The sequence below is a fragment of the Marmota flaviventris genome, chromosome X (assembly GCF_047511675.1).
Source record: "Marmota flaviventris isolate mMarFla1 chromosome X, mMarFla1.hap1, whole genome shotgun sequence".
NCBI classification, from domain to species: domain Eukaryota; kingdom Metazoa; phylum Chordata; class Mammalia; order Rodentia; family Sciuridae; genus Marmota; species Marmota flaviventris.
The window spans coordinates 94271729-94299223 of record NC_092518.1 but is presented as its reverse complement, the minus strand read 5'-3'; the positions used below and the strand labels follow the sequence as shown (position 1 = coordinate 94299223).

Sequence of the window (27495 nt, the reverse complement as noted above, 5' to 3'; positions counted from 1 at the left end):
CAGATAAATATGCTCTAGAAGAATTCAAGACTCAAATTATTAAAAAAAAAAAAAGAAAGAAGCAACTTATAGTAAAAACAATAATATTCACAACAAAACCTAAACAAGAAAAAAAGCCAAGAATCATAGAAACAGTGTTTTAAAGACCTCAAATAATGCAATTATTACTTAAAGACTGTTTAATGTTTGAAAATTAAATAAAATTGAAATAAAAATTCAATTAATAAGTTTAACCGCTAATTAAGCACAAGAGATAATAACTGGATTACAGAACTGATGAAATTATCGAAAATGCATTAAGGAAGACAAAGAAGTGAAAAATATGAAAGAAAGATTAAGAAATGGGAAGACAGTAAGATGGACTTACAGATTTCGGTCATTCCAGAAGAAAAAAACAGAACAGAGGCAGTAGTTGAAAGTACCACATGTGAGAATGTTCAGAAATGCTATCAATGGACAGACTCAAGAAGCTCAAAGAGGGGTTGGAGCTCAGTGGTACAGCACATGCTTAGCATGTTGGGTTAAATATCCAGCAAGGGAAAAAAAAAGTCAAAGACTCTCAAACAGAAAAAAAATAAATCAATATTGAAATATATCAGTAAAATTGAAGAACACTATACACAAAGAGATCTTTAAAATGACCTGAAAATAAGAGACACTTTCAAAAGAGTGAAATTTAAGACTGACCACTGGCTTTCCAAAGCAGCAATGAAAGACAGAATACAGTAAAAATATATCTTCATTGTGCTTAGAGAAAAATAATTATGAGCCTAGATTTTATTTTTAAATTCAGTTAAAATATTATTAAAGAATGAAGCAGGAAGACAGACATTTTTAGACAAAAAACCACCAAAGGTTTGCCATTAGCAAACCATCACTAAAGAGATTCTTGAAGGATACACTTCTAGCAAGGGTAAAGTAACACCAGAAAGAAAGCCTGAAATGCAATGAAAATGTTAATTGTATCAGTTAGTTTTATTACAATGAAATGCCTTAGACAGACTGCTTTATAAAAAGAAGAGGTTTATTTTTGCTTTGCTTCTGGAGATGCAAGGTCTAACAGTCTCATTTGGCAATGGCCTTCTTGCTGGATGAGTCTCAAAGGAGCTCGGAGCATCATGTGGCAAGAGACAGGGAGTGTGTTTGTGTGTCTAAACTTTATCTCTTTTCTTATGAACCCATCAAGACTCAGTCATGGGGCTACAATCTAATGGATTTACCTAACCCTAATCACTTTTCAAAGGCCCCACCTCTAAACACTATAGTCAGATTAAATTTCCTAAAACTTTGCAATGAGGATTAGATTTCAACATGAAGCCTTGGGAAGACTCTCCCAACCACACCCAGTCACTTAATAGCAGTGAGCAAATAAAGTAATAAATATGTAGGTAAATATAAATGTACCTTTATTATAAAAATATTAGTATCTTTTGATATTTTAAAAAGAAAAGCTAAAATGATACTAAATGATACTGTAGACAACATGAGCACACAAATTGAGGGTGGTGAATTAAATATTATAGGATTTACACATAAGAATGTGGTCGTGCTGGGTGCAGTGATGCACGCATGTAATCCCAGGGGCTTGGGAGACTGAGGCAGGAGAATCACGAGTTCAAAGCCAGCCTTGGCAAAAGCGAGGTGCTAAGCAACTCAGTGAGCCCTGTCTCCAAGTAAAATACAAAATAGGGCTGGGGATGTGGCTCAGTGGTTGAGTGCCCGCCCGAGTTCAATCACTGGTACCCACCCCCCAAAAAAGAATAAGATCATACCTCTACCTCATACTATATATATTCCTAGAGACTAAAAATGTATATCAAAAGGGATTAAAAATACATCAACCCAAAAATTTATATATAAATGTTTATAAGTTGAATTATTCATAATAGCCTAAAAGTAGAAATAATCAAAATGTTCACTAAATGATGAATGAATAAAGAAATAATGTTATACCCATACAGGTGAATACTATTAATAAATAAAAAGGAATGACATTTTAATTGATGATACAACAGAGATGAACCTTGAAAATATGCTATGTGAAAGAAGCCAGATACAAAAGGACAAATATTATATGATTCCATTTGTATAAATTGCCCAAAACAGGCTCATCTACAGAAACAGAAATTTGATCAATTATTGCTTATAATTCTAGGGGACTATAAAATGAGAAGGAGATGATACTAAAGGGCACAGATTTCATTAGGTGCTAGTGAAAATGTTCTAAAATTTATTGTGGAAATGGCTGTATTCCTCTGCCAATCTACTAAAATCACTGAATTGTAAACCTTAAGTGAATTTTACACATATAATATAATTCATACAAAATTACACCTTAATAAAGCTATTATCAAAAAATTATTATAAGGTCCTTTTATTATTTGGGAAAAAGTAAAGACTGATTTTAGTCTTGGGTACTTATGTAAACATTGGTAGTATAACCACTAAAAAAATAATTGAAACAGAGAGTACAGCTGGGCATGGTGGCACATACCTGTAATCTCAGTTACTTGGGAAGCAAAAAGCAAGAGCATAAAATGTTCGAGGCCAGACTGAGCAACTTAGGCCCTGTCACGATAGATAGATAGATAGGGCTGGGGATATAGCTCAGTGGTACAGTGCCCCTGGATTCAATCCCTAGTGCCAAAACAAGAAAAAAAAATCTATGAATGAGTATGTAACTTCTACATATTCAGAGTAAAATAGAATGAGAAGAAAATACTCACTGAATCAGAAAAATTAAAAGTACAAGAAAGAGAGAAGGACAAAATACTCCAACTTGGAGTTTGCAACCTGATGTGGCAATTCAAGTGACACACAGCAGTCACACATGTGCTGAGAAGTAGGCTCTTCTGTATAGGCTGGTATTTGAAAGGAGTAGGGTCTCAATCTCTCCTCAATCTTCTTCATTCAGAGTCCAGAGGAAAAAAAAATCCTATGTAAGGCTTAGGACATCCAAGAAAATACCAACTTGCAAGAAGACATCCTCCTTTTGATCAACAAATGTATTTCTCAAACTAGTTGAGACATATAGTTCTTGGATTCTAAAGAAAAACAGGCAATTCTGTTGTGGAGAGGTCATCTGAAATATGGTGCTCATGCTAGTTTGAACTAAGAGTGAAATGGGAACATATCTTTAGTAGATCAGAAGTGACTTGTGCAGATAGAGGGCCCAGTGTATGAATGCCTGGGAAGCTTTCATAAGAGCCATGATTACAACTGATGTACCTCACCATAAAGAGGGTTCCTGGCCTTCTTTCTAGGGCAGCCTAGTGTTAGAAGATACATATTGGTGCTGTGGTTATTCCATCTCTTGGAGCTCATTGATGGAAATACTGTCCCTCTGCTGACTAGGGAAGGTGGAGCTCTTCCAATTCTGGCTGGAAACTGGAGGGCCTAGCGTTACCTCTGCCCTGGACTCCCTGTTCATTTTTTCCCCTCCTGCACTGGCACTGTGAGGAAGAGGAAGTAAAATTAAAACATATCTGGGAAAAAGAAAAGAAAAACTTACCAAATAAACAAGTATACCTGGAATGAATATTCTTGCCTAAAGTTCTACTCATTTAAAGGACAAAGACTCTGTTTGGGGTTCCATGCTTAAAGTAGAAAGTTTCATTTTCAACTGCACTAAGACACCTTGCGGGGATAATGTTCCAGATGGTATTTTCTCATGACAGCTCTGGCCATTGGATCTGCCAATGGTACTTCTTGGGCCCTGCTCCACAAGAAAAGCTGTCATCCCCTTGCTTAAGCCTGGAAATGGAAGAGAGCCCATCCCTTTGGCCTAAGTCACAGTTAACCTTTGTCTAGCTTGAAGACTGCAAAACAGCAGTTATATACAGTGATTGTAGTACCAGGTACAAACAGTAGTGCCTAATTCTTTCAGCACCATATAGATGACCTATAATTCGACCTTCTTTCTAATCCATGTAGAACCTTGCATCCTGCTCCTCAAAACACACACACACACACACACACACACACTATACTGCAGATCCTCAAAGCCCTCCTCATGGATTCCTATATTTCCAATATTTGTGTTTATCTGTGGGCCTCAGGAAAATGGATGTGGAGACCAGTAGTTAATGTCTACTTGGAAAAGAATCTTGGAAGGCTAAGGCCATAGATAAGCCTCTTCAGGCAAAGCAAAGCATAGACTCAGCAGATGTACAAATTGTGGCTGGAGCCAATAGTCTGTAACTGCCCTGGGGTTGAGGTTTCCTGTTGCTTTGAGATTCACTGCCTTCAGTGGAGGGGAGAGGTGTACTGTCTAGTGATCTGCAAGGTGAAGAGGCAGGATCGCCCACTCTTCAATCAGCCCTATCTGCACCTATGGGATGGCCCCCAAAGGCAGCCTGTGAGCCTGGCCAAAAGCAGAGAGTAGCCAGATAGCTTCTAGGAGATTCACTTTCTTCCCTTCTTCTCTATCCATAAACCAAATGGCTGCATGTTAAGTTGCTGCCTTCTTAGAAAAACATACTTCTGGTCCAGATGAGCATATTCAGACTCCTAAACCCCCTCCCCTGCCACTGCCATTTTAAGCCAACATAATTTACAATTCCCAGAAATGCCTGAGAAGCAGTGTATGCACTTCTGGTGCCAAGCCTGGCCGGTTTTACAGATTTTCATTTAGCAGGTGTCTGTTGCTAAATCAGTAGCAGCTGCTAATTGCTTTTCCTCCCTCAAACCCTCAGACAGAATGAAACATCTGGTGTTCTCTCACTTTGGGTTAAAATCAGATACCTTATCATTTCTCCTCTGGGTTTCATTTTTATTAAAAAGCTTTCAGCTGATGCCTGGAACAGGCCATTCCAGAGCAAGGGGAATTTCTAAGGACAACACAACAGAGGGAGACTGCTTCATTCCCCCAAACTCCATGCCAAATACAGAGCTGCTCATGCCATTCCTCATACAGCGAGGAGCCTAGGGCTTCAACTCCTGAGCCAGGACCCTGAGGCTCCCAGCTTTTCCATTATAGTGCTCTTTCCTGCCCTATATAGCTTCTAGCATTTGCAACCCCACCCTAAACAACTCTTCTATCCTCCAGGGAAGGAGGAAAGCCTTTCAATATGCACTTTCTTCTATCAGGATGACCAGGAACCTCAAGGGGAATAAAACCATGCACAGTGAAGAGAAATTATAGGGATCCCATCAATTATACTTCCACTTCCCAATTGATACCAATATTCTCTTTTAGCTTTTTGAGCCACTTTGGGAAAAAAAAAATTGCCCACAATGTTATTTCTAAAAACAAAAAACAAACAAACAAACAAAACCCTTTGCTGGGCTCCAAATCTGCCTCTTGATTCTAAGTAAAAATCATCAATAGTAATTTAATTTGTATAGTAACCCAAATGTTTTTGGTTCTATTTTGAAATAAGGTATTATAGGTATACATGATTGCTCTATTTCATTCCCTAGTATTACCCTCTCCCTGATCCTCTTCCTCTAGTCTATTGGTTTTCCTTCTATTAATTTATTTTTTAAATTGATCTATTAGCCATGTGGCACATGCCTGTAATCCCACAGACTTGGGAGACTGAGGAAGGAGGATTACAAGTTCAAAGCCAGCCTCAGTAACTTAGCAAGGCCCTAAGCAACTTGGTAAGACCATGTCTCAAATTTTTAAAAAGGGTTGAGGATGTGGTTCAGTGGTTAAGCGCTGCTGGGTTTAATCCAGTACCAAAAATTTTTTTTAAATGTTAAAAATTGGTTCATTATAGTTATATATAAAAGTAGAATTCATTGACATACATGCCACATAGCACAGTTTGGTTGATTTCATTCCATGATTTCCCCCCTTTCCCATTCCTCCTCCCCCAACCTCAATGCCCTTCCTCTACTCTTTATTTTAATAAATAATCTTAGCTAATCTTTACTAAACATTTACTGTGTATCAGGTATTAATTTTTATTAATTATTGTAGGTATGATCACAGTATTGTGATATGTGTGTCCTTACATTTTAGAGATACATAATAAAACATTAAAATTAAAATGACATGAGATATCCTTCAAAATAATCCAGGAATGGGTATTTGGGTTGGGGAGTTGGGTTTCAGGTGGAGTGAGTTGTACTAACTAAACAGAAGATGGACCGTGAGTTGACAATTGATGAAACCAAGTGATAGAAGCATTTTGGTACATTTTCTGTGCATTTGCATATATTTATAATTTTTTAAAAATATTTTTTAGTTGTCAATGGACTTTTATATATTTATTTTTATTTATTTATATACGGTGCTGAGACTCGAACCCAATGCCTCACACAAGGTAGGCAAGCGCTCTTGCACTGAGCTACAACCCCAGCCCATATTTATAATTTTTGATAGTAGAAAGGCTTCAAATGCAAAGTAATGATAAGGATACAGAAATGTTAAACACTCCAACTATATCATTACATGCTGTATACATGCAGTGAAATATCAATGTACCTGATAAATATGTATGATTATGTGTTAATCAAAAAAAATTTTAATGGAAATGTTCACTACCCTGATTTGATACACTATATACATGTAATCAAATTATCACGCTGTACTCCATAAGTTGGTATAATTATCCTATTCAGCACTTAAGTGGCAGGGAAGGTAGGAAGAGCACTGGTCTGGGAGTCAGAAGATCTGAATGCTAATCTGACATCTGTCACTTGCTGGCTAAACAATCTGTTAAGGTTGGATAAATGTCCCCAGAAAGTTCATATGTTGAAGGCTTAGTCAACCTATGGCATTACTGAGAGGTGGCAGAACCCTTAAGAGGTAGGACCTAGTGGAAGGCAGTTAGGTCATTGGGAGTGTGCCCTTGGAGGGGATGTTGGGACTCCAGCCCCTCCTTTCTCTATTTCCTGGCTACCATGAGGTGAATAGGACTCCTTTGACATGTGCTCCCTTTGCCATGACATACAGGGCTGCCAAAGGCTTAAAGCAATGGGAACATGCACTGAAACCATGAGCAAAAATAAATCTTTTCTCATTTTTAGTTGATTATCTTGGGTATTTTGTCATAGTCATGGAAAGCTGACTAACACATGACATTAGGATAGTCATTCCCTCTTTCTAAGCCTTATCATGTGTACACTATATCACTCATTTGGTCTTCCTTCAATCTTACTTTTCAGCCCTTCTTAAACTTTCAGATGCATACCAATCCTCAGGAGATCTTGTTAAAGTGCAAACTCTCATTCTGTAGGTCTGAGATGGGACCTGAGATTCTAAATTACTAACAAGCCCCAGGGGAGGCCTGTGTACTACACTTTGAATTGCAAGGACTCACTCAGGGTACAGCGGGGAAGGCAGGGGTGGTATCATGGCAAGAGAATAGACTTCGAAAAAAAAAAAAAAAACAGCTTCTAATTTGTAACTATACCACTCACTTGTTAAAGGCCTGTGGATGAATTATTTAACATCTCTGGGCCTCAGTTTCCTCCCTCTATACAAATGAGACTGGCTTGCATTTTAGGGTTGCTGTGAGAATTACCTGAGCTAACAGAAGCAATTAATTTAGCTCAGTTCTATGCACATGAGTAGACTTTTAGTATATGGTTCAAATTATCACAAATGTACCTTCTATGCTCTCCCCCTATTAAAAAAAATCCTAAAACTTCAAATATTCCCGTGCCAAACCTGTTGTATATGTTATTTTACCTATTCTTATAAAGTGAATTTTTGTGTCTTCTAAAGATTCATATATTGGAGTATTAGGAGTTGGGGCCTTTGTGATATAATTAGGTTTTTAGATGAGCTCACAAAGGTGAGGCCACCATGATGGGATTTGTTAGTTTAGATACAGAATGTTCCCCAAAGATTCATGTATTAAAGACTTGGTCATCAGCCTATAAACATTTAGGAAGTAAAGCCTAGTGGAAGGTCACTGAGCAGTATACCACTGAATGGGACCAGAACCCCATCATCTCTCTCTTTCTGATTCCTAGATGCCATGAGATGAGCAGTCTTGCTCTGTCAAGTGTTTCCCCACCATGATGCTTTCTCTGGCCTAAAGCAATGGGGCCAAGCAACCATCAACTGAGACCTCTGAAACCATGAGCCAAATTAAATTTCCTTCCTTATAAGTTGATTATCACAGATATTTTGTCTCCATGATAGAAAACTGACTAACACAGGATTAGAGCCCTTATATTAAGAAATCCCAGAAAACTTGCTTTCTCTTCCTCTATCCCACCATATCAAGACAATTTGAAGGGCCCTGAAACTCCATAGAGAGCCCTTGCCATGCTAACACTCTGATCTCAGACTTACAGCCTCCAAAATTTAAGAAGGTTTTGTTTGAGACATCCAGTCTATGGCATTTTGTTATGGCAGCTTGAGCTATTACTCCTACTAGAGTGTACCAACTATATCAAAAGGATTTGTTGAGCTGCTTCTGGATGGCCATCCTGAAGTATGACTTTATTTCACTCTAATACACTCATGGCAATACAGTGTCACTGTATTTAACAGAAACTCCTAGCTTTGCCTATTCTTTTAAATACGTTTAATATTCCCTATTTTAATTTGAGCAAAGCTGGCTCGAACCCCTGAAGCTTCATGATGCCTTCCTAGGGAAGAAGTAACATTTTCTCAGCCTATGTAATTTCATACTCATACAGGTACCTCCATATTAAGCATATTATGCGACCCTAGTTCCCTAACTACAAACATTTATTAAAGATGACTGAAGAGGGCTGGGGCTGTAGCTCAGTGGCGGAGTGCTTGCCTGACATATATGAGGCATTGGGTTCGATCTTCACCATAACATAAAAATAAACAAACAAAATAAAGGTATTGTGTCCATTTACAACTAAAAATACTTAAAAAAAAAAGGTGACTAAAGAAACCTCCTCAATCCAATAAGGTCGTCCACAAAAAACCCACAGCTAAAATCATACTTAATGGTGATAGACTGAATATTTCTCTCCTAAAATGAGGAACGAGACAGGAATACCTGTTTGTGCCACTTCTAGTCTAGACAGGACAACTGGGCAAGAAAATAAATAAAAAGCTCCCAGATTGGAAAGGAGTTAGTGAAACTACCTCTATTCATAGGTGACATGTCCTTATATCTAGAAAATTCTCATAAATGCACATATAAAATACATATTAGATCATAATAAGTGAGTTCTGAAAGGTGAAAGTATAGATCAATAAAGAAAATGAATTGTATTTCCACAGAATAGCAATGAACAATCCAAAAATGAAGTTCAAAAACCACTTCCATTAATAATACCATCAAAAAAATAAAATGCTTAGGTATAAAGTTAACAAAAGAAGTGTACCAGCTAGACTGTGAAAACTATGAACATTGTTGATAGTTAAAGGAGCACTGAGTAATTAGACAAACATCTTGTGTTCATGGATGGGAAGACTTAATATTGTTAAGATGGCAATATTCCATAAATTAATCTGCATTCAATGCAATCCCTATCAAAATCCCAGTTGGTTGCATTAGAGAATTACATTATGATTCTGAAATAAGTATGGAAATGCAAGGGTCTTTAAAAGTCAAAACAATCTTGAAAAAGATGAAGAAATTTGGAGAACTCATACCTTAGTTTCAAAACTTTCTATAAAGCTACAGCAATCAAGACAGTGTGGTCTTCACAATAGGGACAGAACTCAGCGTTTAGAAATAACCCCTTACATTTATTTTCATTGATTTTTGACAAGGATGTCAAGATATTTCTGTGGGGAAGGTATAATTGTTTCAACAATAGTACAGAGACAACCAGATATTCATATGCAGAAAAAGTTAATTTGGATCCCTTCCTCATACTATGTACAAAAATTAACCAAAGAAGGATCATAGACCTAAAATGTAGGCTTTAACCCTGTGAAACTCTTGGAAGGAATGTCTTCATGACTTTACGTTAGGCAATAGTTTCTTAGATGTTACACCAAAAGCACAAGCTATCAAATAAAATGAGACTTTTTTAGAGAAATGAGACTTCAAAAAATATTTAAAGTGCACTTCAAAAGATAGCATTATGAAAATACAACTGGGTATGATGGCTCACACCAGGGACTCTGGAGCCCGAGGCAGGAGGATCTTAAGTTTGAGACCAGCCGCAGCAACTTAGCAAGGCTCTAAGTAACTTAGTGAGACTCTGTCTCAAAAAAAATAAGGGCTTGGGATGTGGCTCAGTGGTTAAGTGCCTCTGGGTTCAATCCCTGGTGGAAGGAAGGAAGGAAGGAAGGAAGGAAGGAAGGAAGGAAGGAAGGAAGGAAGGAAGGAAGGAAGGGCAGGCAAAGACAACCCACACAATGGTAGAAAATATTTCACATCATATATCTGATAAGGGCCTAATATCCAGAAAGAATTCTTAAAATTGAACAATTTAAAATTAAAACAACTAAAATATGGATAAATATTTTTTTAATTCCTCAAAATTCATACAAAGGGCTGGCAAGTACATGAAAAGGTGTTTAACATCATTAGTTATCAGAGAAACAAGAATCAAAACCACAATGAAAGACCACATCATACCCTCTAGGATGGTTATAATAGAGAAGACAAGTGTTGGTAAGGGTGTGAAGAACTTAGAACCCTCATACACTGCTGAAGAGGTTTTAAAATGAATAGTCACTCTGGAAAATCATCTGGCAGTTTCTCCAAACCTTATACACAGAATTACTGTATGCCACAGCAATTCCACTTCTAGAGGCATACCCCAACCAGATACTACAATAAACACTTTTATACTAATGTTCACTGCAGCATTACTGACACCAGCAAAAAAGGTAGAAACAACTCAAATGTCCACCAACGGATGAGTGGCTAAACAAAATGCGGTATATTATACAAAAAAGTACTATTCAGTCTTAAAAAATAAATGAAGTACTCATTTATACCACAGCATGGACCTTGAAAACACTATGCTAAGTCAAATAAGTCAGTCACCAAAAGGCACATATTGTAGCATTCCATTTACATGAAATGTCTGGAATAGATAAAACTGTAAAGACAGAAAGGAGATTAGTAGACGCCAGAGGTTGGAGAGGGGAAAATGGACATTGAGTACTAATGGGTACTGGGCTTCTTTTGGGGTAGGTGATAAAAGGCTAATGTTAAGAAGCATGGATGGTACCCAATACTGAAAATACTAAAATCCACTGAATTATATACTTTAAAAGGATAAGTTTATCATGTGTAAATTGAATCTCAGTTAAATCTACTATTCCAAACAAAGGAACTGAATAAAGAAAGAACAAGGACAAGGACTTGTTTGTATAGTGCTTTTAACTTTTCAAAGCTCTTTGTTCTTTCTTTCATCACCTCTGTTCTTTTTGCACTATGCCCTATCTGAGAGAGAAGATATTACTAGTCCTATTTGACAATCTGATGTTTGATAAGGTGAAATTACCTCATTCAAAGCCCCATACAAAGTATAGAGCAGAGTTGTGCTGGCTGCACATTGGAATTGCCTGGGGTGCTTTTGCATAAATGTGTAAGTGTTGAAAGCTGCTCTGGGATTCAAATTGTGCAACCAGGGCTGAGAACCACTGGTCCACAGATGGCAGAATGAAAGCACTCACAAGATAAGGCTTTAATTACATAAAGAAGCATTGCTTGGGGTACTGGCTCAAGGTGAAAAGACTCCACTACTGCCATTCTCTAAACGGGCTAAGGAGCTTGGGCCTACTGACAAACACAAGAGGTCTGGACAGTTTATTTTAATCACAAACAAAATGAAACAGGAGTGGGCCTAATTCACCGGTCAGGAGGGAGGAGAGAGGGCAGGCCAGTTTCCTGATCAAACAGGCTGTCTCTGAAACCTAGGCAAAATACAAAGGCAGTGTTGGTCAATGTGGACAAGAAAGCCTGCCAGGGAATTTTAATCTCACTCAGCAAGGCTAATTCAGAAACAAAGCCCCCTTCATGTCATTGCACAGATCAGGGAGTTAGGGCCAAATCTCTGAAAAATAACATCAAAAAGGGCATGCCAACTCTTGGGTGTGATGTCGCACGCCTATGATCCTAGCAACTCAGGAGGCTAAGACAGGAGAATCACAAGTTCGAGGTCAGCTTCAGCAACTTATCAAGGACTTGACTCGAAAAATAAAAGGGACTGGGATATATTTCAGTAGTAGAGCACCCATGAGTTCAGTTCCCAGAATGTATATGGGAGGTGGGGGTTGTTGAGAGCCACAGCCGAAGGGGCCCCAGCAAACTTCCAGCTGCCAGCAAACTTCCAGCTGCCAGCTGATGATTGGCTCACAGCAGCCCCCAGCAAACTTCTAGCTGCCAACTGATTGGCTCCTCTGCAGTGAGGAGCTGTTTCCCGGCCCTTTCAGACCAGGGAGCTGCTCATTGGGGGACTTTTTTGGCTCCACCCACACGACCCAGCCAATCGGCCTCAAGAGCAGGAGGAGTGGGGGAGGTTGAGAGGCTTGTGGGAAGCCGGTGGTGGCAGTTGGGCTATGAAGGTTTTTCCTGAGGAGCTGTTTTGTTTGGCGTGTGTGGTTCTAAAAATAAAGTTTGTTTCTTTTGACAAATGGCTCCTGAATTGTGCCCAGCCAGACTGCTGCAGGGGGTGTCAGTTGAATCTCTCTCAAAATAACTTAGATAATATTAGTAATCATTGAAAACAGGAGAATTTGATGCTTATTGATCACTTAACCATGTGCCAGGCATTGGTGCATGTAATGTATGCATACATGTAATGACATATGGTAATCTGGTAACACTTTACCTCCATTCAGTGGAGTCCCATTTTACAGATAAACAAATAAGGTCAGCAAGGCAAACCTTACCCAAGGTCACATGGCTAGCCACAGAGGAGCCAGGCATTAAATCACAAGCTGGCTCCAGCGTTGGCACTTTTGACCAATACATTGTATTCAGTCTATTTAAAAAAAAAAAAAAAAAACAGTTGTAGATGGATACAATACCTTTATTTTGCTTATTTATTTTTAGGTAGTGCTGAGGATTGAACCCAGGGCCTCACATACGCTAGGCAAGTGCTCTACCACTGAACTATGGCTTCAGCCCACTATATTCACTCTTAACATCTATGCAGAGACAAAAAGGCTTCTAAAACATTTAGTACACAATGTAACAGTCATTACTGCTTTACAATATCTGTGTTTTTTAATATTTTCTATTGTTTTGTATTATGAACATATCACATTTATAAGGAAAAGATTCATACATTTAAAAGAAAAAAGGCACAAAAGCCTCTTGATTTATGTTGTTTTTCAATGGGTAGAAAAATAACCACCTTAGATTAGTGATTTTAGGTTTTGTGTTTATATTTTTTGGGGGGGTATTTCACACATTTTCAACAGTAAATGTCTTTTGTTGTAATCAGGAAAATAGTATTATTTTAAGTGGTTAAAAAAAATTTACCTGGAAGAGAATATCATCTATCACCTCTCTGTCTTCATACCCAAGATCTCAGGACATATATGACAGGGGTACCCAGAATTTCCCTGAACAATAAGGGAGGTCTCAGTTAGCTGATGTATGTATCTATCTTATATCTGAATATCTACCATGTACTAGGTGGGCAGTCACAAAGCAAAAGATACTGTACTCACCCACAGCGAACAGATATGAAGCCAAAGAGAGAACTTAGGGGATAGGCTGAATGTATTGTCCAACCAAACTATGAAATCCTAGCAGTTAGTAGAAAAACACTGATGCTCAGAAATGTTCAGATTTTGGACCATTTTGACTTTGAGATTTTTGGATCAGGGATGATCACCCTGTATTGCCATAACTTCTCAGGCATTTATACCTTCTCTAACCTGCAAGTTCCTTGAGGGCCAGGAATGCTCCTTGGCTGTTATTTCAGTCCTGTGATACACAGCACAATCCTTGACAAAAAAAAAAAAAGTACTCAAAATGAACCTGTAGATTGACTGGTGTGCTCCAGGTTGGGTTCCTGAAGGATGCAGGACCTCTACCACCCTCACAGCTTAATCTTAAAATATAAGTAGTAATTAGACAAATTTGAGGGTAATCCCTAGAATGTGGTTTGAACCAGGAGCCCCAAACTCTTCTTAAGACTTCCACATCCTTGGACACATTGTACTCATCTGATCAGATACACACTACCCTTTGTAGAAGGCTAGGAAACTATTTTGCCTTAAATCAATTCTTCAGAAAGTTAAGGCTTCTTAAAAACAAGCTTTTTATGTTCTAAGTACCCTCAGAAAAGCAAAGGGACATTCTGTCCCCAGTTCATGTCCAAACTTTAAACTATAACTTTTTAAAATAGCTCAATTTGCCGGTCACAGAAATAACTCTTCTAGGTCAATTAGCACATTTCGATGTGCCAATTAGCATCAAGTGATATTCTCAAGCCTATTTGCATTAGTGACAGCAAAGTTTTCCCAGCAGCACACATGGGGACAAGGTGTGCCAACAGCACTGCATCCCAAGAACATCAGAGATGATTTTCATGAGTATTACTAACCTCCCTCCACTGGGTCTGAGAGTTAGGAACATTAAAAAAAACCATCCAACTGAGAAAAAAGGACTGGGCAGAAGAGGAGGGGTAGTAAAGGGATAAAAAAGAACAAATGTAATAGATCAACACGGGTATACAATAATGGGCAATTTTGATAATGAGATAATAACGTACTGCAGGCTTTGGGCCTTGAAGAAGAAAGGAGCCTGATGAAAAGAATCATTATCACTCTTCTTCTTATAATTCTAGGAGAAGAAAAATGACTACAAACACAAATGCAGGTCAGGCTAGTGTCTTGGGTCTGGGAAGGGGGCTGATAACACTGTATTTAAGTTTCTTGCTCAGAACACTCTGCATTCAGAAGAAAATGACATGGGGGTCAGATGGCAAATGAGGCAAAAGGCAGTGGGCTGCAAATACAGCATAGGCCTAGCACTTCATTCCTGAGCCAGATTACCAGCTCTACAAGGTGAGACTTGTAACTAAAAATCTAAGATGGGTAATCTATTCGGCTCCCCTCTCTTAGCTTTCACTATTTTTCAAGAAGTTAGTTTGGCCTGGACTAGATGATCCTGTTTGCAAAGTTACAGGCACAGATAAGGAACCCAGCATCACCATCAGGATAAATGGCTATAACAAGGAATTTGCAAAGTAGACAGTGCTTCTATTCTCCAAGCTATGAACTACTGACAGGCTGGGAAAGGGGATCTTAAATTCAGATCCATGGACAGGCTTGCAGCAGGAAGGGGGACAAGAAGGAGAGGTGGCAGTCTTTGTCCCTCCTGATATTGTATACAAAATTAAGTGTTTGTGGGCTGGGGGTATGGCTCAGTGGTAGAAAGCTTGCCTAGCATGTGAAGCCCTGGATTTGATCCAGGGGCTCACATGAAGACACACGCAAAAAAACTGTGTTTGTGCCTTTGGAAGTGAAGAGGCTCTTTAGTTCTCTTTGGGTTCTCTTTAATTCTCTTAAGCATCTTGCCTCACCAACATGCAAACTCACTCTGAATCTCAGTCACAGAACAGGGAAAGAGCTCTGAAGTCCTGAGTCAGGGGACTTGTATTCCAGGTGCACCCACCCTACCTCCTTCAGCAAGTTATTCATCCCCCTAATTTCTCCTCTGGAAGATAAGATTAAATTAGACAAACTTTGAGCTCCCTGCAAATCTACTAATCAATATTTCCATGATGTGTTTGTCCTTCTTCCTTCCAAGAAACAAGAGGACATACTGCTGGAAGTTACTTTTAATATACTTCATCTGAAGCCAGAATATGATCCCACCCCACCATGATCCTGGCTATGACAAATACTTACTTGTAATGGGGGCCATTGGAATGACCTCCTTCTAGGGCATCAGCTTTGAAAATGGTCTACTAGAAGGAACTGAAACTTAGGCATTTTCTAGCTGGTCTGCAAATTCTGGTGCCAATGGGTCGCAGGGTGGAATAGCACACATGGAAATTCACTGATGACCCCAAATTCTTAGCTGACTATGACCATTACATCCAACTCCCTCTTATTCTGTCTTCATGTATGTGAATGTATGTATGTCAATGGTATTGGCACACACACTAATAAGTTCATTCTATTTTCCTTATTTCCTCATCTTTATTAATGAAGAAAAAAGGATTAAAAAGATAAAAGGCCAAGAAGGAAAAAGCCAAAGAAAAGTCAAAGCTGGCTTCCTGCCTAATTGAATCATCAGGTTGAAGAAAGACTTTCCAATCTTCCTGTGTCTTGTACCAAATCAATCTGAGCTCAAGTAAAGAGTTGCAAAGCAAACAGCCTTAAAGGCCAAAGTGTTTCAAGAGGGGTCACAACAATCTAAACCAGACCAAAACTAACTGCAATGACACATTTAAATGGAGATATCTCAAGTTTTGCTTGCTTTCATCTTAGAAAAAGAGCATAAAGATTTACCAGAGTAACTAGAATCCCTAGTTAAGAGCCCATCAAAGAAGTTTTGGTGTCAAGGAAAGTTACCTGAACCTGCTTAATAAGCCAGTTGTCTATAGCTTGACATTTATTTTGAAAGTGTTAGCTGTTAATGTAACAAATATAACAGCACATCTGCCATGAGAGAGGAGAAAAGGGGAGAGGGAGAGAGAAGAGAGAATGAGAGAAGGAAAGCATAGGGAGACAGGGGAGAAACAGTGATCTCTGTGCAGGGTAGTACAGGTGCTCTGGGCTGAAGTGCATACCCACGAAATTCATACATTGAAGTCCTAACCCCCAGCACCTTAGAATGTGAATGTACTGAGACAGGGCCTTCAAGGAAGGGATTAAGTTAAAAGGAGGTTATCAGAATCGGCCCTAATCCAGTTTTATGGATGTTCTTGTAAGAGTCAATTTGGCCACACAAAGAGTCACTATGGGTATGCATGCAGGGAGATGATGACCATGTAAAAAGGCCACAGGGCTTCCATCTGCAAGCCGGAGAGGCCTCAAAGGAAGTCAATCCTGCTGGCATCTTGATCTTGTGGATAATAACAGTACCTTGCCTCATAAGTCTATTTTAAGGATTAAGTAAATTAATCTGTGTAAAACACAACAGTACCTAGCACAGCATAAGCATTCAAGAAGTGGCAGCTGACAATGCTGCTGCTGTGATTAATAAAGGGCCTAAGAAAACATTAGCAGACCTGGTGTGAAACATACAGTTCATATAAAATGCTGACTGAATGAAAACCTTACCATTAGCTTCCTAAATGACCCTGGGTATGTAACTGGGCCCTTTGTGGTCTTATGCTTACACAACAGGAAGCATAACTTCTTGCTTATGCTCAATGGTTCTTCAAGGAAAATGGTATTTGTTTTTCACTGGGGAAAGGTCCACTAGAAATAGAGTTCAAAGTGGCCTGTCTAGAGCACCATATGCACTCCAAAGGATGTCCACCAGATGACAGAGACTATTTAGCCAGAATTGTAGGCTGGAAGCACTCAGACTCAGAATCACTGGCTCTACTAGTCCAGGGAGAGGTTTTCTGATGTGCCTCCTTTTCCTGTAATCTTATGAAACTGCTAAAATTGGAGAAAGTAGCTCTCTATGTGCTGACCTCTCAATCTCCTGAGAAAAGGGACACAAGGTGGGCAGAGAGATAAGAAAACATGGCAGGTCACCTCTACAGGCAGAGAGTAACTTCTGCTCCAACATTGTTCCATGTCCCTGAGTCAGTAAGGAATGATGCTGTGGCATGTCAAAGTAGCCACATATTTTAAAGTATAGATTTATATTGTCAATTTAGATTATTTATAATATCATTCTTTGATATTATCCACTCTGGAACTAAGACCAAAGCAGGAGTGTTTTTATTGGCAGTGCTGGGGATGGGGCCAAGGCTTCATGTATACTAGGGAAGAGGTCTACCACTGAGCCTTAACCCCAGCCCTCTAGCTTCAGTTTTGAAGAAGTCTCTGGAAGTAACTTCTATGGGCATTAAGTTTCAGAGCCACTGTAAAAAAAAAAAATCAGTGGCCTTCAACTCAGGCTTTGAGTTAGAATGAACTAGAATACTTCTGAAAACACAATACTCAAGCTTTGTCACAGATCATGAACTTAGACGCTCCAAGGGTAGGGCAGGGCATCAGTGTTGTTTGTTTTTCTACCAGTTTGTTTGTTATTTTATTTTATATTTAATTGACAAAAAGTTGTCTACACTTATGGGTAGACAATGTGGTGTATTATAATTAAGGGGTAAAATGTGATGATGCTTTGATATATGTTTACACTGTGGAATGATGAAACCAAGCTAATTAAATTAAGTGACCCCAGGGCCTAGGGAGGGTTCAAAATCATTGCTTTAAGATGAATGCTTCCCATTTTAATTTCTGCTGATGTATAATATGCAGCTGGAAAAGTACAGTATCATAGGGGTGTATGTATCTACGGGGAGGGGATGATTACAAAGTAAATCTGTGGTTTGAAGATCAAAAGTTCACGCACTGCTTCTAACTCTGCCACTTAGACTTTATGTGACTCTCTCAATGTCAGTTTCTTCCTCTGTAAAACAAGAAACCAACATACTTGCCCTGTCTATGTCATACAACTGTCATGTGAGAAAGCCTTATAAAGTGCTATCCAAAAGGCAAGCTTATGATTTCAAGAATTAAACTTTTGATTTTTATGCCTAATTTAAGTCATGAAAGCAGTAGAAATGATTTTACAAGTGATTTCTTTACTGAACTTTCTAATGGCTAGCTAATCCCTCTGTAGCCCCACATGTGGGAGTCTAAGGGCAGTGCCCAGTCACTCCCAACCCAGATATGGAGCACCTGCTTCTCTGAAAGCTGGTTTATCACCTAGGCCCCTGTCACAGTGGGATTCTCCCTGCTAGTCACGGGAGGTTTGTGTGACCCATACTTTTCTATGAATTTGAGTGGATAGAAAAATAATTGAATTCTTGCCCCTGGGGTCCCTTAGAAAAATGTTGACAGGCTTTGAACCTCCCTAGCATCATTCTAAAATACCTGGAAGCCTCTGTCTAATGGGTCAGGCCTAAGTCCCCCATCTTTCCACTAAACCTCCCCAAGAGTTTCAGTAGCCTTTTCGGTCTGTCCTAATTTATTTTTGTTTATTTTTTTTTTTGGGGGGGGGTATGCTGGGAATCAAACCCAGGGCCCCATGTAAGCCAAGCAAGCACTCAACCCTTAAACCACATCCTCAGCCTTGTCTGTCCTAGTTCTGATGTAAAAGCTTATGGCAGCCTGAGTCTCACCCCATCAAGTTCTACTACACTGCATTAAAACTCAACATTAAGGCTGGGGTTGTAGCTCAGTGGTAGAGCACTTGCCTAACATGTGTGAGGTACATATAAATAAATATAAAATAAAAATAAATAAATAAATGCATGTGTTCATATACACTTAAAAACAATTTTAAAGCCCCTCAATATTAGTGTGTGTGTGTGCGTGTGTGCGTGTGTGTGTGTGTGTGTGTTAAATCACATGTGCATATTGGCTAAGAATGAGGACATGTAAGGAAAGAACAAATACTATTTTGGATATTTCTAGAACATTCTTAGAAGTGGCTACTTACCAGCCGGGTATTTACCACAGGAAAAAGCAATGCCAGAAGAGCCCCATTCAACATGTGCATCTGTAACCTTGAGGAGAAAGAAGAACAAATCCAGGTTACACTCAGACCCTGATGCAGAGATAGAAGAAGAAAATATATCAGGTTAAGCCAGGCCATGTGGGAGGGGGTTATGTATACAAGCCGCTGTCTATGTAAAACACATACACAGGATAAATTAAAAGCAGCATATTTTGTACTAATTGAAATGTTCTGAAGAGCACTATCAGTGCCTCTGAATCCTCCAAACACTTCCTGAACACACTCTGGTTACAACACTTCATTACATAATGAGCTCTGTGCTCCCTAAACATCCTGTCGGCCCCAAACAGAGGCTTCAACTGCTGAGGCATTAGGAAAGGGGAACTGCAGTAGCTAAGTGTTCTGTTGTAATGGAAGACGCCTATTTATTAGACTATGGTCACCTATTTACACAGTCATAACCAAGTATTGTTTCCCAGAGACCTGCACAAAAAACCCAGGAAGCCAACTGTAGTGCTTTGCAAATTGTTTCCCCCTATGCTTAGAACAACTTCAGGAGTTGCTGCAGGAGGTGGGGAGGGCAAGTGTGGCAGGCTTCCAGTTTTTCTATACTCTGTTTTACATACTGGACTCTGTAGCTTAAAAGCAAAAGAAAATTTAAAAAGAAGATGAAGGAAAAGAAAACCACCACTCTCTAACACTGGGTAGTAATACTGTTTCTCAGTCCCAACACCAGAGTAGAAATTCTTCATAAGTCAAAAATAATTTACTCAGGAAGAAACTCTTTTTATAAGGGCTCTGTACAGGATTTAAGCAGCTTCTTTCATCATTCTCTGAGTCAACATGCCTCTTAGACTTAAAGTCAATAGCTAGGGTGTGTGTGTGTGTGTGTCACACAGCAATCCTACCAGGATGTATAGTTTGCCTTCATGAGAAAGGCAGGCCACATTACTGAATCACCCTAAAACTTTGGCTCTTTCCTTACTGTTCATGGAAGTGTTTATAAAAGACATTACCAGGAGACCCCAAAGAATAGAGGTCTCTTCTAGAAATAGGTCCCAAGACTGCTTTTTATTTTCCCCAGACTGTTTTTTATTACCAAAGCTTCACAATAGTGATGATGAGCACTTAGTATATTCTAGGCAATCTTCAACAGATAAATGGAAAAAGAACTTGTGATACACACACACACACACACACACACACACACACACAATGGAATGTTACTCAGACATAAAGAAGAATGACTTTATGACATTTCCAAGCAAATGGATAGATCTGGAGATTACCACACTAAGTAAAATAAGCCAGTCCTCAAAAGTCAAAGGTTGAATTTTTTACTGATATGTAAAAGCTAGCCCACAATAAGTGGGGAGAAAATAGATATTCAGTTGATTAGACAAAGAGGGATGAAGGGGAGGGAGAGAGAGGGGACAGGAAAAGGAAAGATAGTGAAATGAATCCAAAATAATTTTCTTATGTATATATATGAATATACCATAGTGAATCCTACCATCATGAACATCCATAAGAATGGAGTCCTAACTAGAATAAAATATATTTCATGCTTGTATAATCTTATCAAAATGAATTCTGCTATCATATATAAAAAGAACCAATAAAAATGTATGTATTCTAGTCCAGTTATCTTATTAGCTGCTTTACATGAACTCTCCCTTTCAATTTTTTATAGCAATCTTATGATATGGATACGATGACTTTTCCCATTCTGTTGATGAAGAAGCCACAATCAGAGACATGAGGTGACTTGATCAATGCCTTGTATCAGGTAAAAGTCAGCACTCACATCCAGATTTATCTGACTCCAGATACCAAAATTTCATATCCTTCCCGCTATATTACATCAGAGGCTTCTTTCCTTCTTCCCTCCCAAATATGACCTCAGTTAGAAAGTCAGGGATGCTCTTTTGTCCTTTGGATCCAGTGACCTCCCTATCTCCTCCTGCATTCCCTGAACCAAGCTTAATATGCTTTCAGGGGATGGATTTAAAGGGAGAAGACTCATTGGCCATGCTAGCCCAAAAGTCCTATAGGTTAATAGGACTTGGCTTGCCCAAGTGGAGGCAGCACAGTAATGCAATATCACTCCTGCTACCTCAGGCTGGCCAGCTTACCATACCATTTCAGGAGGGACATTCAAGAGGGTGCCCTGTGCTCTGAATTCCAGGCCTGGGTGAAGCAGTTTGGTTTAACTCTGACTCTGGGCCCTCGTCTATGACAGCAACAGTATAAAGACTCTTCCTGAGAGAGGAAAAAGCATACTGATAATTAAGATAAAGCTAGATTCTTGTGCCAGGCTTCACCACTGACCTCAAAAGAAAGTTGGCATTTGCACAAGGCCAATTAGACATTAGGAAAACACAAAGTTATATCTCTTGAGAACAATGGAATTTATTCCAAGGGCCCAAGGAAAGCCAAAGATAAAACAGATAAAATGAACATCAAGATTCAAAATAGGGCTGGGTTGTGGCTGAGTGGTAGAGCACTTGCCTAGCATGTGTGAGGCCCTGGGTTCGATTCTCAGCAATGCATATAAATAAATAAAATAAATGTCCACTGACAACTAAAAAGAATATTTTAAAAAAGATTCAAAATGAATAAGTTCCTAGATAAAGACAAGCCTTGTTCTGGGTTCTCAAAATTCAATTATACAAGATATATATGAAAGGGTAAATTATATTTAATATATAAAGAAATCTTACACACTAACAATTACAAAAATATCCAAGATGTACTGACCATTCTACATGCAAATCACTGGGCTAATATTTAGACACATAATCGCATTCATTTCCCACTCAGATTTTATTATAATTAGCATCATCACCTTATTCATTACATAGCTTCATTTCATAGCTGAGTGACCAAGTCACTCCAAGTCATTAAGTAACTTCCCCAAGAGCACACAGATAATAAATGAATGAGTCAGAAGTCACACTCAGGTCTCCCCAAGTTTCAAGTATGTGTTTTTACTACTGTATTCAGGTTCAAATATGTGGCATGAATATTACATTTGCTTCATAGTATATGTGCATGTCTATGTGTGGAAGCAGTTCTAAGATACCCATAGGGTCATGTCAGAAGATAATGGAACCCTTTCTGTGCTTTATGACAAAACTGCCTTGATTATACAGCTACACCACACCTAACAGGTGAGCAACTGACCAAAGATGGCCTAAATCTTCCCCTTACTCCTGCCTTCTGCCTCCTGACTGCTTTATCCTGGTGTCTTTCCCATGTGGCACCACTTAGCATGACAGGCCCCTGTAAGTATAATAAACTTTGTTTTCCCCTTTTTTCTCCTCTTATGGTTATACCTGACTGGCCATCACATAAAAGAATACAAAATAGCGGCTGGATGAAGCAGAGTTTAGTTTGGTCCTGCCCCTGGGACCTCGTCTATGACAGCAACAGCATAAAGATTACATAAAGAATAAAAAATAAGTGCTCAGTGGTAGAGCACTTGCCTAGCATTTGTGAGGCATTGGGTTCAATCCTCAGCACCACATAAAAATAGATAAATAAAATAAAGGTATTGTGTCCATCTATAACTAAAGAAGAAGAAGAAAAAAAGAATTTGGCCTTTAAAAAATATAAAACAGCCATTAACTGCTGCCACAAATATTATCTACAGGACTTCTTGGTTTGTATAGCTTAGCTGGTAATAGCCTAAGGTTCCACATAGGAAAGGTGTCAATTCTCAACTAAATGATCTATGGAATCAGAGCAATTCTGACCAAAATCCCAGTAGGATATTTTATAGATACAGGTAAACTGACTCTAAAATGTATATGGAAGGACAAAGAAACAGGAATAGCTGAAAAAGGCTTAGAAAAATAAGCTAGATGAAGACATCATATTACCTAATTTTAAAGCTTACCATAAAGTTCCAGCAATCAAAACAATGCAGTATTTGCTAAGAATAGACACATTGAATATAAAACAAAAGAGTCCAGTATAAGACCCACATTGATATGGTCATTTGATTTCTACAGTAGTGCAAAATGCTGTTGGAACAACTGGACATTCCAAAGTAAAATAATCTAAGCCTCACACCTTATATAAAGGTTAAGTTATAAATCTAAATATAAATCATAAAATTATAAAACCTTTAGAAGAAAACAAAGAGAAAATCTCTGTGACCTTCAGTTAAACAAACAGTTATTTGAATAACATGACACCAAAAACACAATACATAAAGGAAAAAATGTTAAACTAAACTTAACCAAAAGCTAAAGGATTTTTACCTAAAGGATAGCTTCAAAGAAAATGAAAAGACAAGCTATATAATGATACAGAATGTGGAAACTATTTGTAAATCACGGATCCAAAAAAGAACTTTTATCTGGAGTACATAAAGAATCCTCAAACTCAACAATAAGAAAACAACTCAATTGTTTAAATGGGCTAAAAAAATGAATAGAAACTTCATCAAAAGATATACAGGGTTGGGAGTGTAGCTCAGTGGTAGAGTGCTAGCCAGGCATGCATGAAGCCTTGGGTTTGATCCCCAGCACCACTCCTCATCTATCAATAGAACTGTTAATATAAAAATACTGACAATAGCAATTGCTGGAGAGGATACGGAAAACTGGAACTTCTGCACATGTTGGTGGAAATATAAAATATAAAAGTACCACTTTGGAAAATAGTTTAGAAGTGTCTTATAAAATTTAGAAAATTAAAATATGGATCCTATGACCCAATAACCCTAGTCCTGGATATTTATTTACCCTCCTAAGATGAAAATTCATGTTTCTGCAAAAACCTGCACACAAGTATTCACAGCAACGCTATTTATTCGTTGTCAATGGACCTTTATTTTACTTATTTATTCATATGTGGTGCTGAGGATTGAACCCAGTGCCTCACACATGCTAGGCAAGAGCTCTACCACTGAGCTACAACCCCAGCCTAGCAACTCTATTTGTAATAGCCAAAATTTGAAACCAGTCCAGGTGCTCTTCAATGAGTAAATAAACAAACTGTGATAAACACAGACATGGAAAACTACTCATAAATAAAAATGAGTGAACAAGTGATACATGCAAGAATTTAGATAAATCTCATGCAGCATTATGCTGCATGAACAAAGTTACTCTCAAAAGATTACATATAATAGGGTTCCATATGTATGATATTCCCTGAACAATAAAACTATAGTCAAGGAGAACTGATGAGTGGTTGCCAGGTTTTATGGATGTGGTTATTATTCTAAAGGGACAGTATAACAAGTTCTTAGAAGAAATGGTACTATTCAATTCCCTAATTGTAGTGGAAGTCACAGAAATCTACACAAAATTACACTGAAAAACTCAATTTTACTATATGATAAAATTCAAAATATACATGAGAAGCAAAACACAGTTCTCCCAATCTCAGCTTTCACACCCACAAAGTGATCCAAGATCCTAAACCTTTTAAACAATGCTTTCTCACCCTATAATTTTCCTTGAAATTTTCAAACAGAAAAGTATTTTAAAAATCATACAATGTATACTCATATGTCCTCTGACCCACTTAAGGAAGCCTGAATATTATTGATTCCACTGAAGCTCTGTGTATACCCTTCCTAAATAGCATTCATCTGACCCACTCCCCACCAACAGGAACCTGAATTCTGAAGTAGTATGCTTTCTTTCTATCCATGTTTTTATATGTTTATTATGTTTGTATCCACAAACTATGACATGCTGTTTCATTTTCATGTCATTAAATATATGATACTATATATTTAATATATATATCCTTCTGCAAATCACACTTTTCACTCATCATGGCTTCCTCTAATTACTTATGTCAATGAATGAAGATGATTTTTACCACTATACAACATTCAGTTGTACGAATGTACTCCAAGTTACTTATCCACTGTCATATTGATGGACATCTTTTCTTTCCACATTGGCAGATATATTGAGATTACTTTTTGTGATTTTTATTATAAATACAAGAAACCTGTTCTACCATACAAAGTCCAGGGTCCTTCCACACTGGCCTTCTTTTTGTATAAGCTCATGATATGAAAGTATACTTCTGTTGTCAGCTATCTGACACAGACCTATCATTCACAGGAAATACAACTAATTTCTTGCATTTCAGAACTCACAGATCAGAAAGCATAAGAACTACTGAATCTAGATGAAGGTCATATGGTCAGTCAGTGGACAGCCCTGTTCCCTCTTCTTTATGTTTGAATATTTTCAGAATAACAATTTGAACATAAAAAACAGAGAAAGGGGAAAAACAAACTTGGCAAGTACAATAGGAAAGCTAGCATAACTTTGCTTGTGGGCACAAAGACAATTCCCTGGTTGCAGCCAATGTTTTCTCACTTCCTTGTACTGGACTAAATGGGGCCACACAATCGTAAAGGTTCTAGAATTGTACTTACCTGTATTAAAGCAATTTTCATCCCCAAATTATAACAGTAAGGTGTACAGAAATGGTAATGTCAAGACAAGGATAATGCTATATATATTGAGTAGTTAGTATATGTCAGGTTCCATGCTAAGAAATTTACATGGGTCATCTCATCTAATTGTCACTAACTAGTTAAGGAGGTAGTTGTTATTATTAATAGTATTCTTTTCAAATGAGGAAGTGAAGACTGGGGCTTTAATTCTCACTCAGGATCACAGAGCAAGTACAAGAAGCACAAGTATAACCTGGCCCATCAAATTTCACTGCATTATTCAAGACCCCTCAAAAACATATCTATCCCATAAACCAAATGTTAAATTAACAGGGCACTGTTTAAATACATTACATTACATTCATCCAAATAATGGAATACTCTCAAGCTATTAGAAATAATGTTTAGAGCAATATATAATAAGGTGGTAAAAAGACTGTGATATGTTGACTTTTTAAATATTACAAAGTAGCATATAGAATACTCATTATTTTATGTCTAAAAATTGAGTATATATTGGGGCTGGGTTGTGGCTTAGTGATAGAGTGCTTGTCTCACTTGTGTGAGGCACTAGGTTTGATCCTCAGCACCACATAAAAATAAATAAAGGTATTGTGTTCATCTACATGTAACTAAATTTTTTTTAGAAAGAATTGGATACACACACACACACACACACACACACACATGACTGTGAGGAAATTATACCGACATATTAACAGGAATTATCAGTCATACTTATTGTATTCTTTATTGTATTCTGTAATGTTTGACTTCTTCCCTTACTATGAGCATGGATTACTTTTTTAATAAAACTGAAACATTTCTACTTCTTCATTACTGACTGCACAATTCCTACGTATCTTGCCCAAATCTTATCTATTATGCTGTATTGCTCTTTATTGGAATTGCTTTTGTCCAATGTATGAGATTCCTCATTTTGCTTCCACAAGGACTGGTTGGACTGACAAAGTAAAAAGAGGCCCCAAATGATCAGTCCCCCTTCCTCTGTTGAGTACTATTTTCCATGTTTCCCCAGATAGGAAAAGTTATCTAGATCTCTTGCCAACCTTTTACCTGGAGGTGATTCCCATGTGAACACACATTTAAAGCATAGCAGTCCAGGAGGAAGAAAAAAATAAAATCAGTCCCTGCTCTGGAAACCTTCAGAGAACTTTCAGAAAATTTGTAGAAGACAAAATTGAATATGCATATATGAGAAGAAAGGCAGCTTCCATTGTGTAGAGATGAGGAAGAGAGACCTGTGAAGAACCTGAAAGCTTCCTCCCTCTTCTAAGCATTAAGTCTGTATATGAATTCAAGGCAGGACCCAAACACATGAAAAGAAGGCACCTGAGTGGCATTCCACAGAAAAAAGGAACTGATATCCGTGAATTGTTAATCCTCTAAGTCCCTGATCTCTTTCCCATTTAAATCTACAACATTCATATGTAGAACTTTCTCTCTCTTGCCAAGAACGGCTATTAATTAAGCTGCTCAGGTTAGAGGCAGTTTCTCAAACACCCTTTTCAGCAATCAGTCCAAAGGTAAGCCTAAAAGCACCCACCTCTGAGGCAAAGGTGCCTTTTTAACATTACC

At 38.2% G+C, this 27495-nt stretch overlaps 1 protein-coding gene across 3 annotated transcripts in view; it reads right to left on the bottom strand.

Annotated features, from left to right (window-relative positions):
• Tmem164 (transmembrane protein 164) overlaps positions 1-27495 on the bottom strand; it is a 166387-nt gene that overhangs the window by 58743 nt on the left and 80149 nt on the right. For 2 of the 3 annotated variants that reach the window (XM_027930773.2, XM_071606684.1), the window contains exon 3: positions 19443-19509. The exons of the other annotated variant lie outside the window; for it this stretch is intronic. In XM_027930773.2, the coding sequence (XP_027786574.1) occupies positions 19443-19509 (67 nt within the window). The remainder of the gene's footprint in view (positions 1-19442; positions 19510-27495) is intronic. 3 annotated transcript variants of the gene reach the window in all.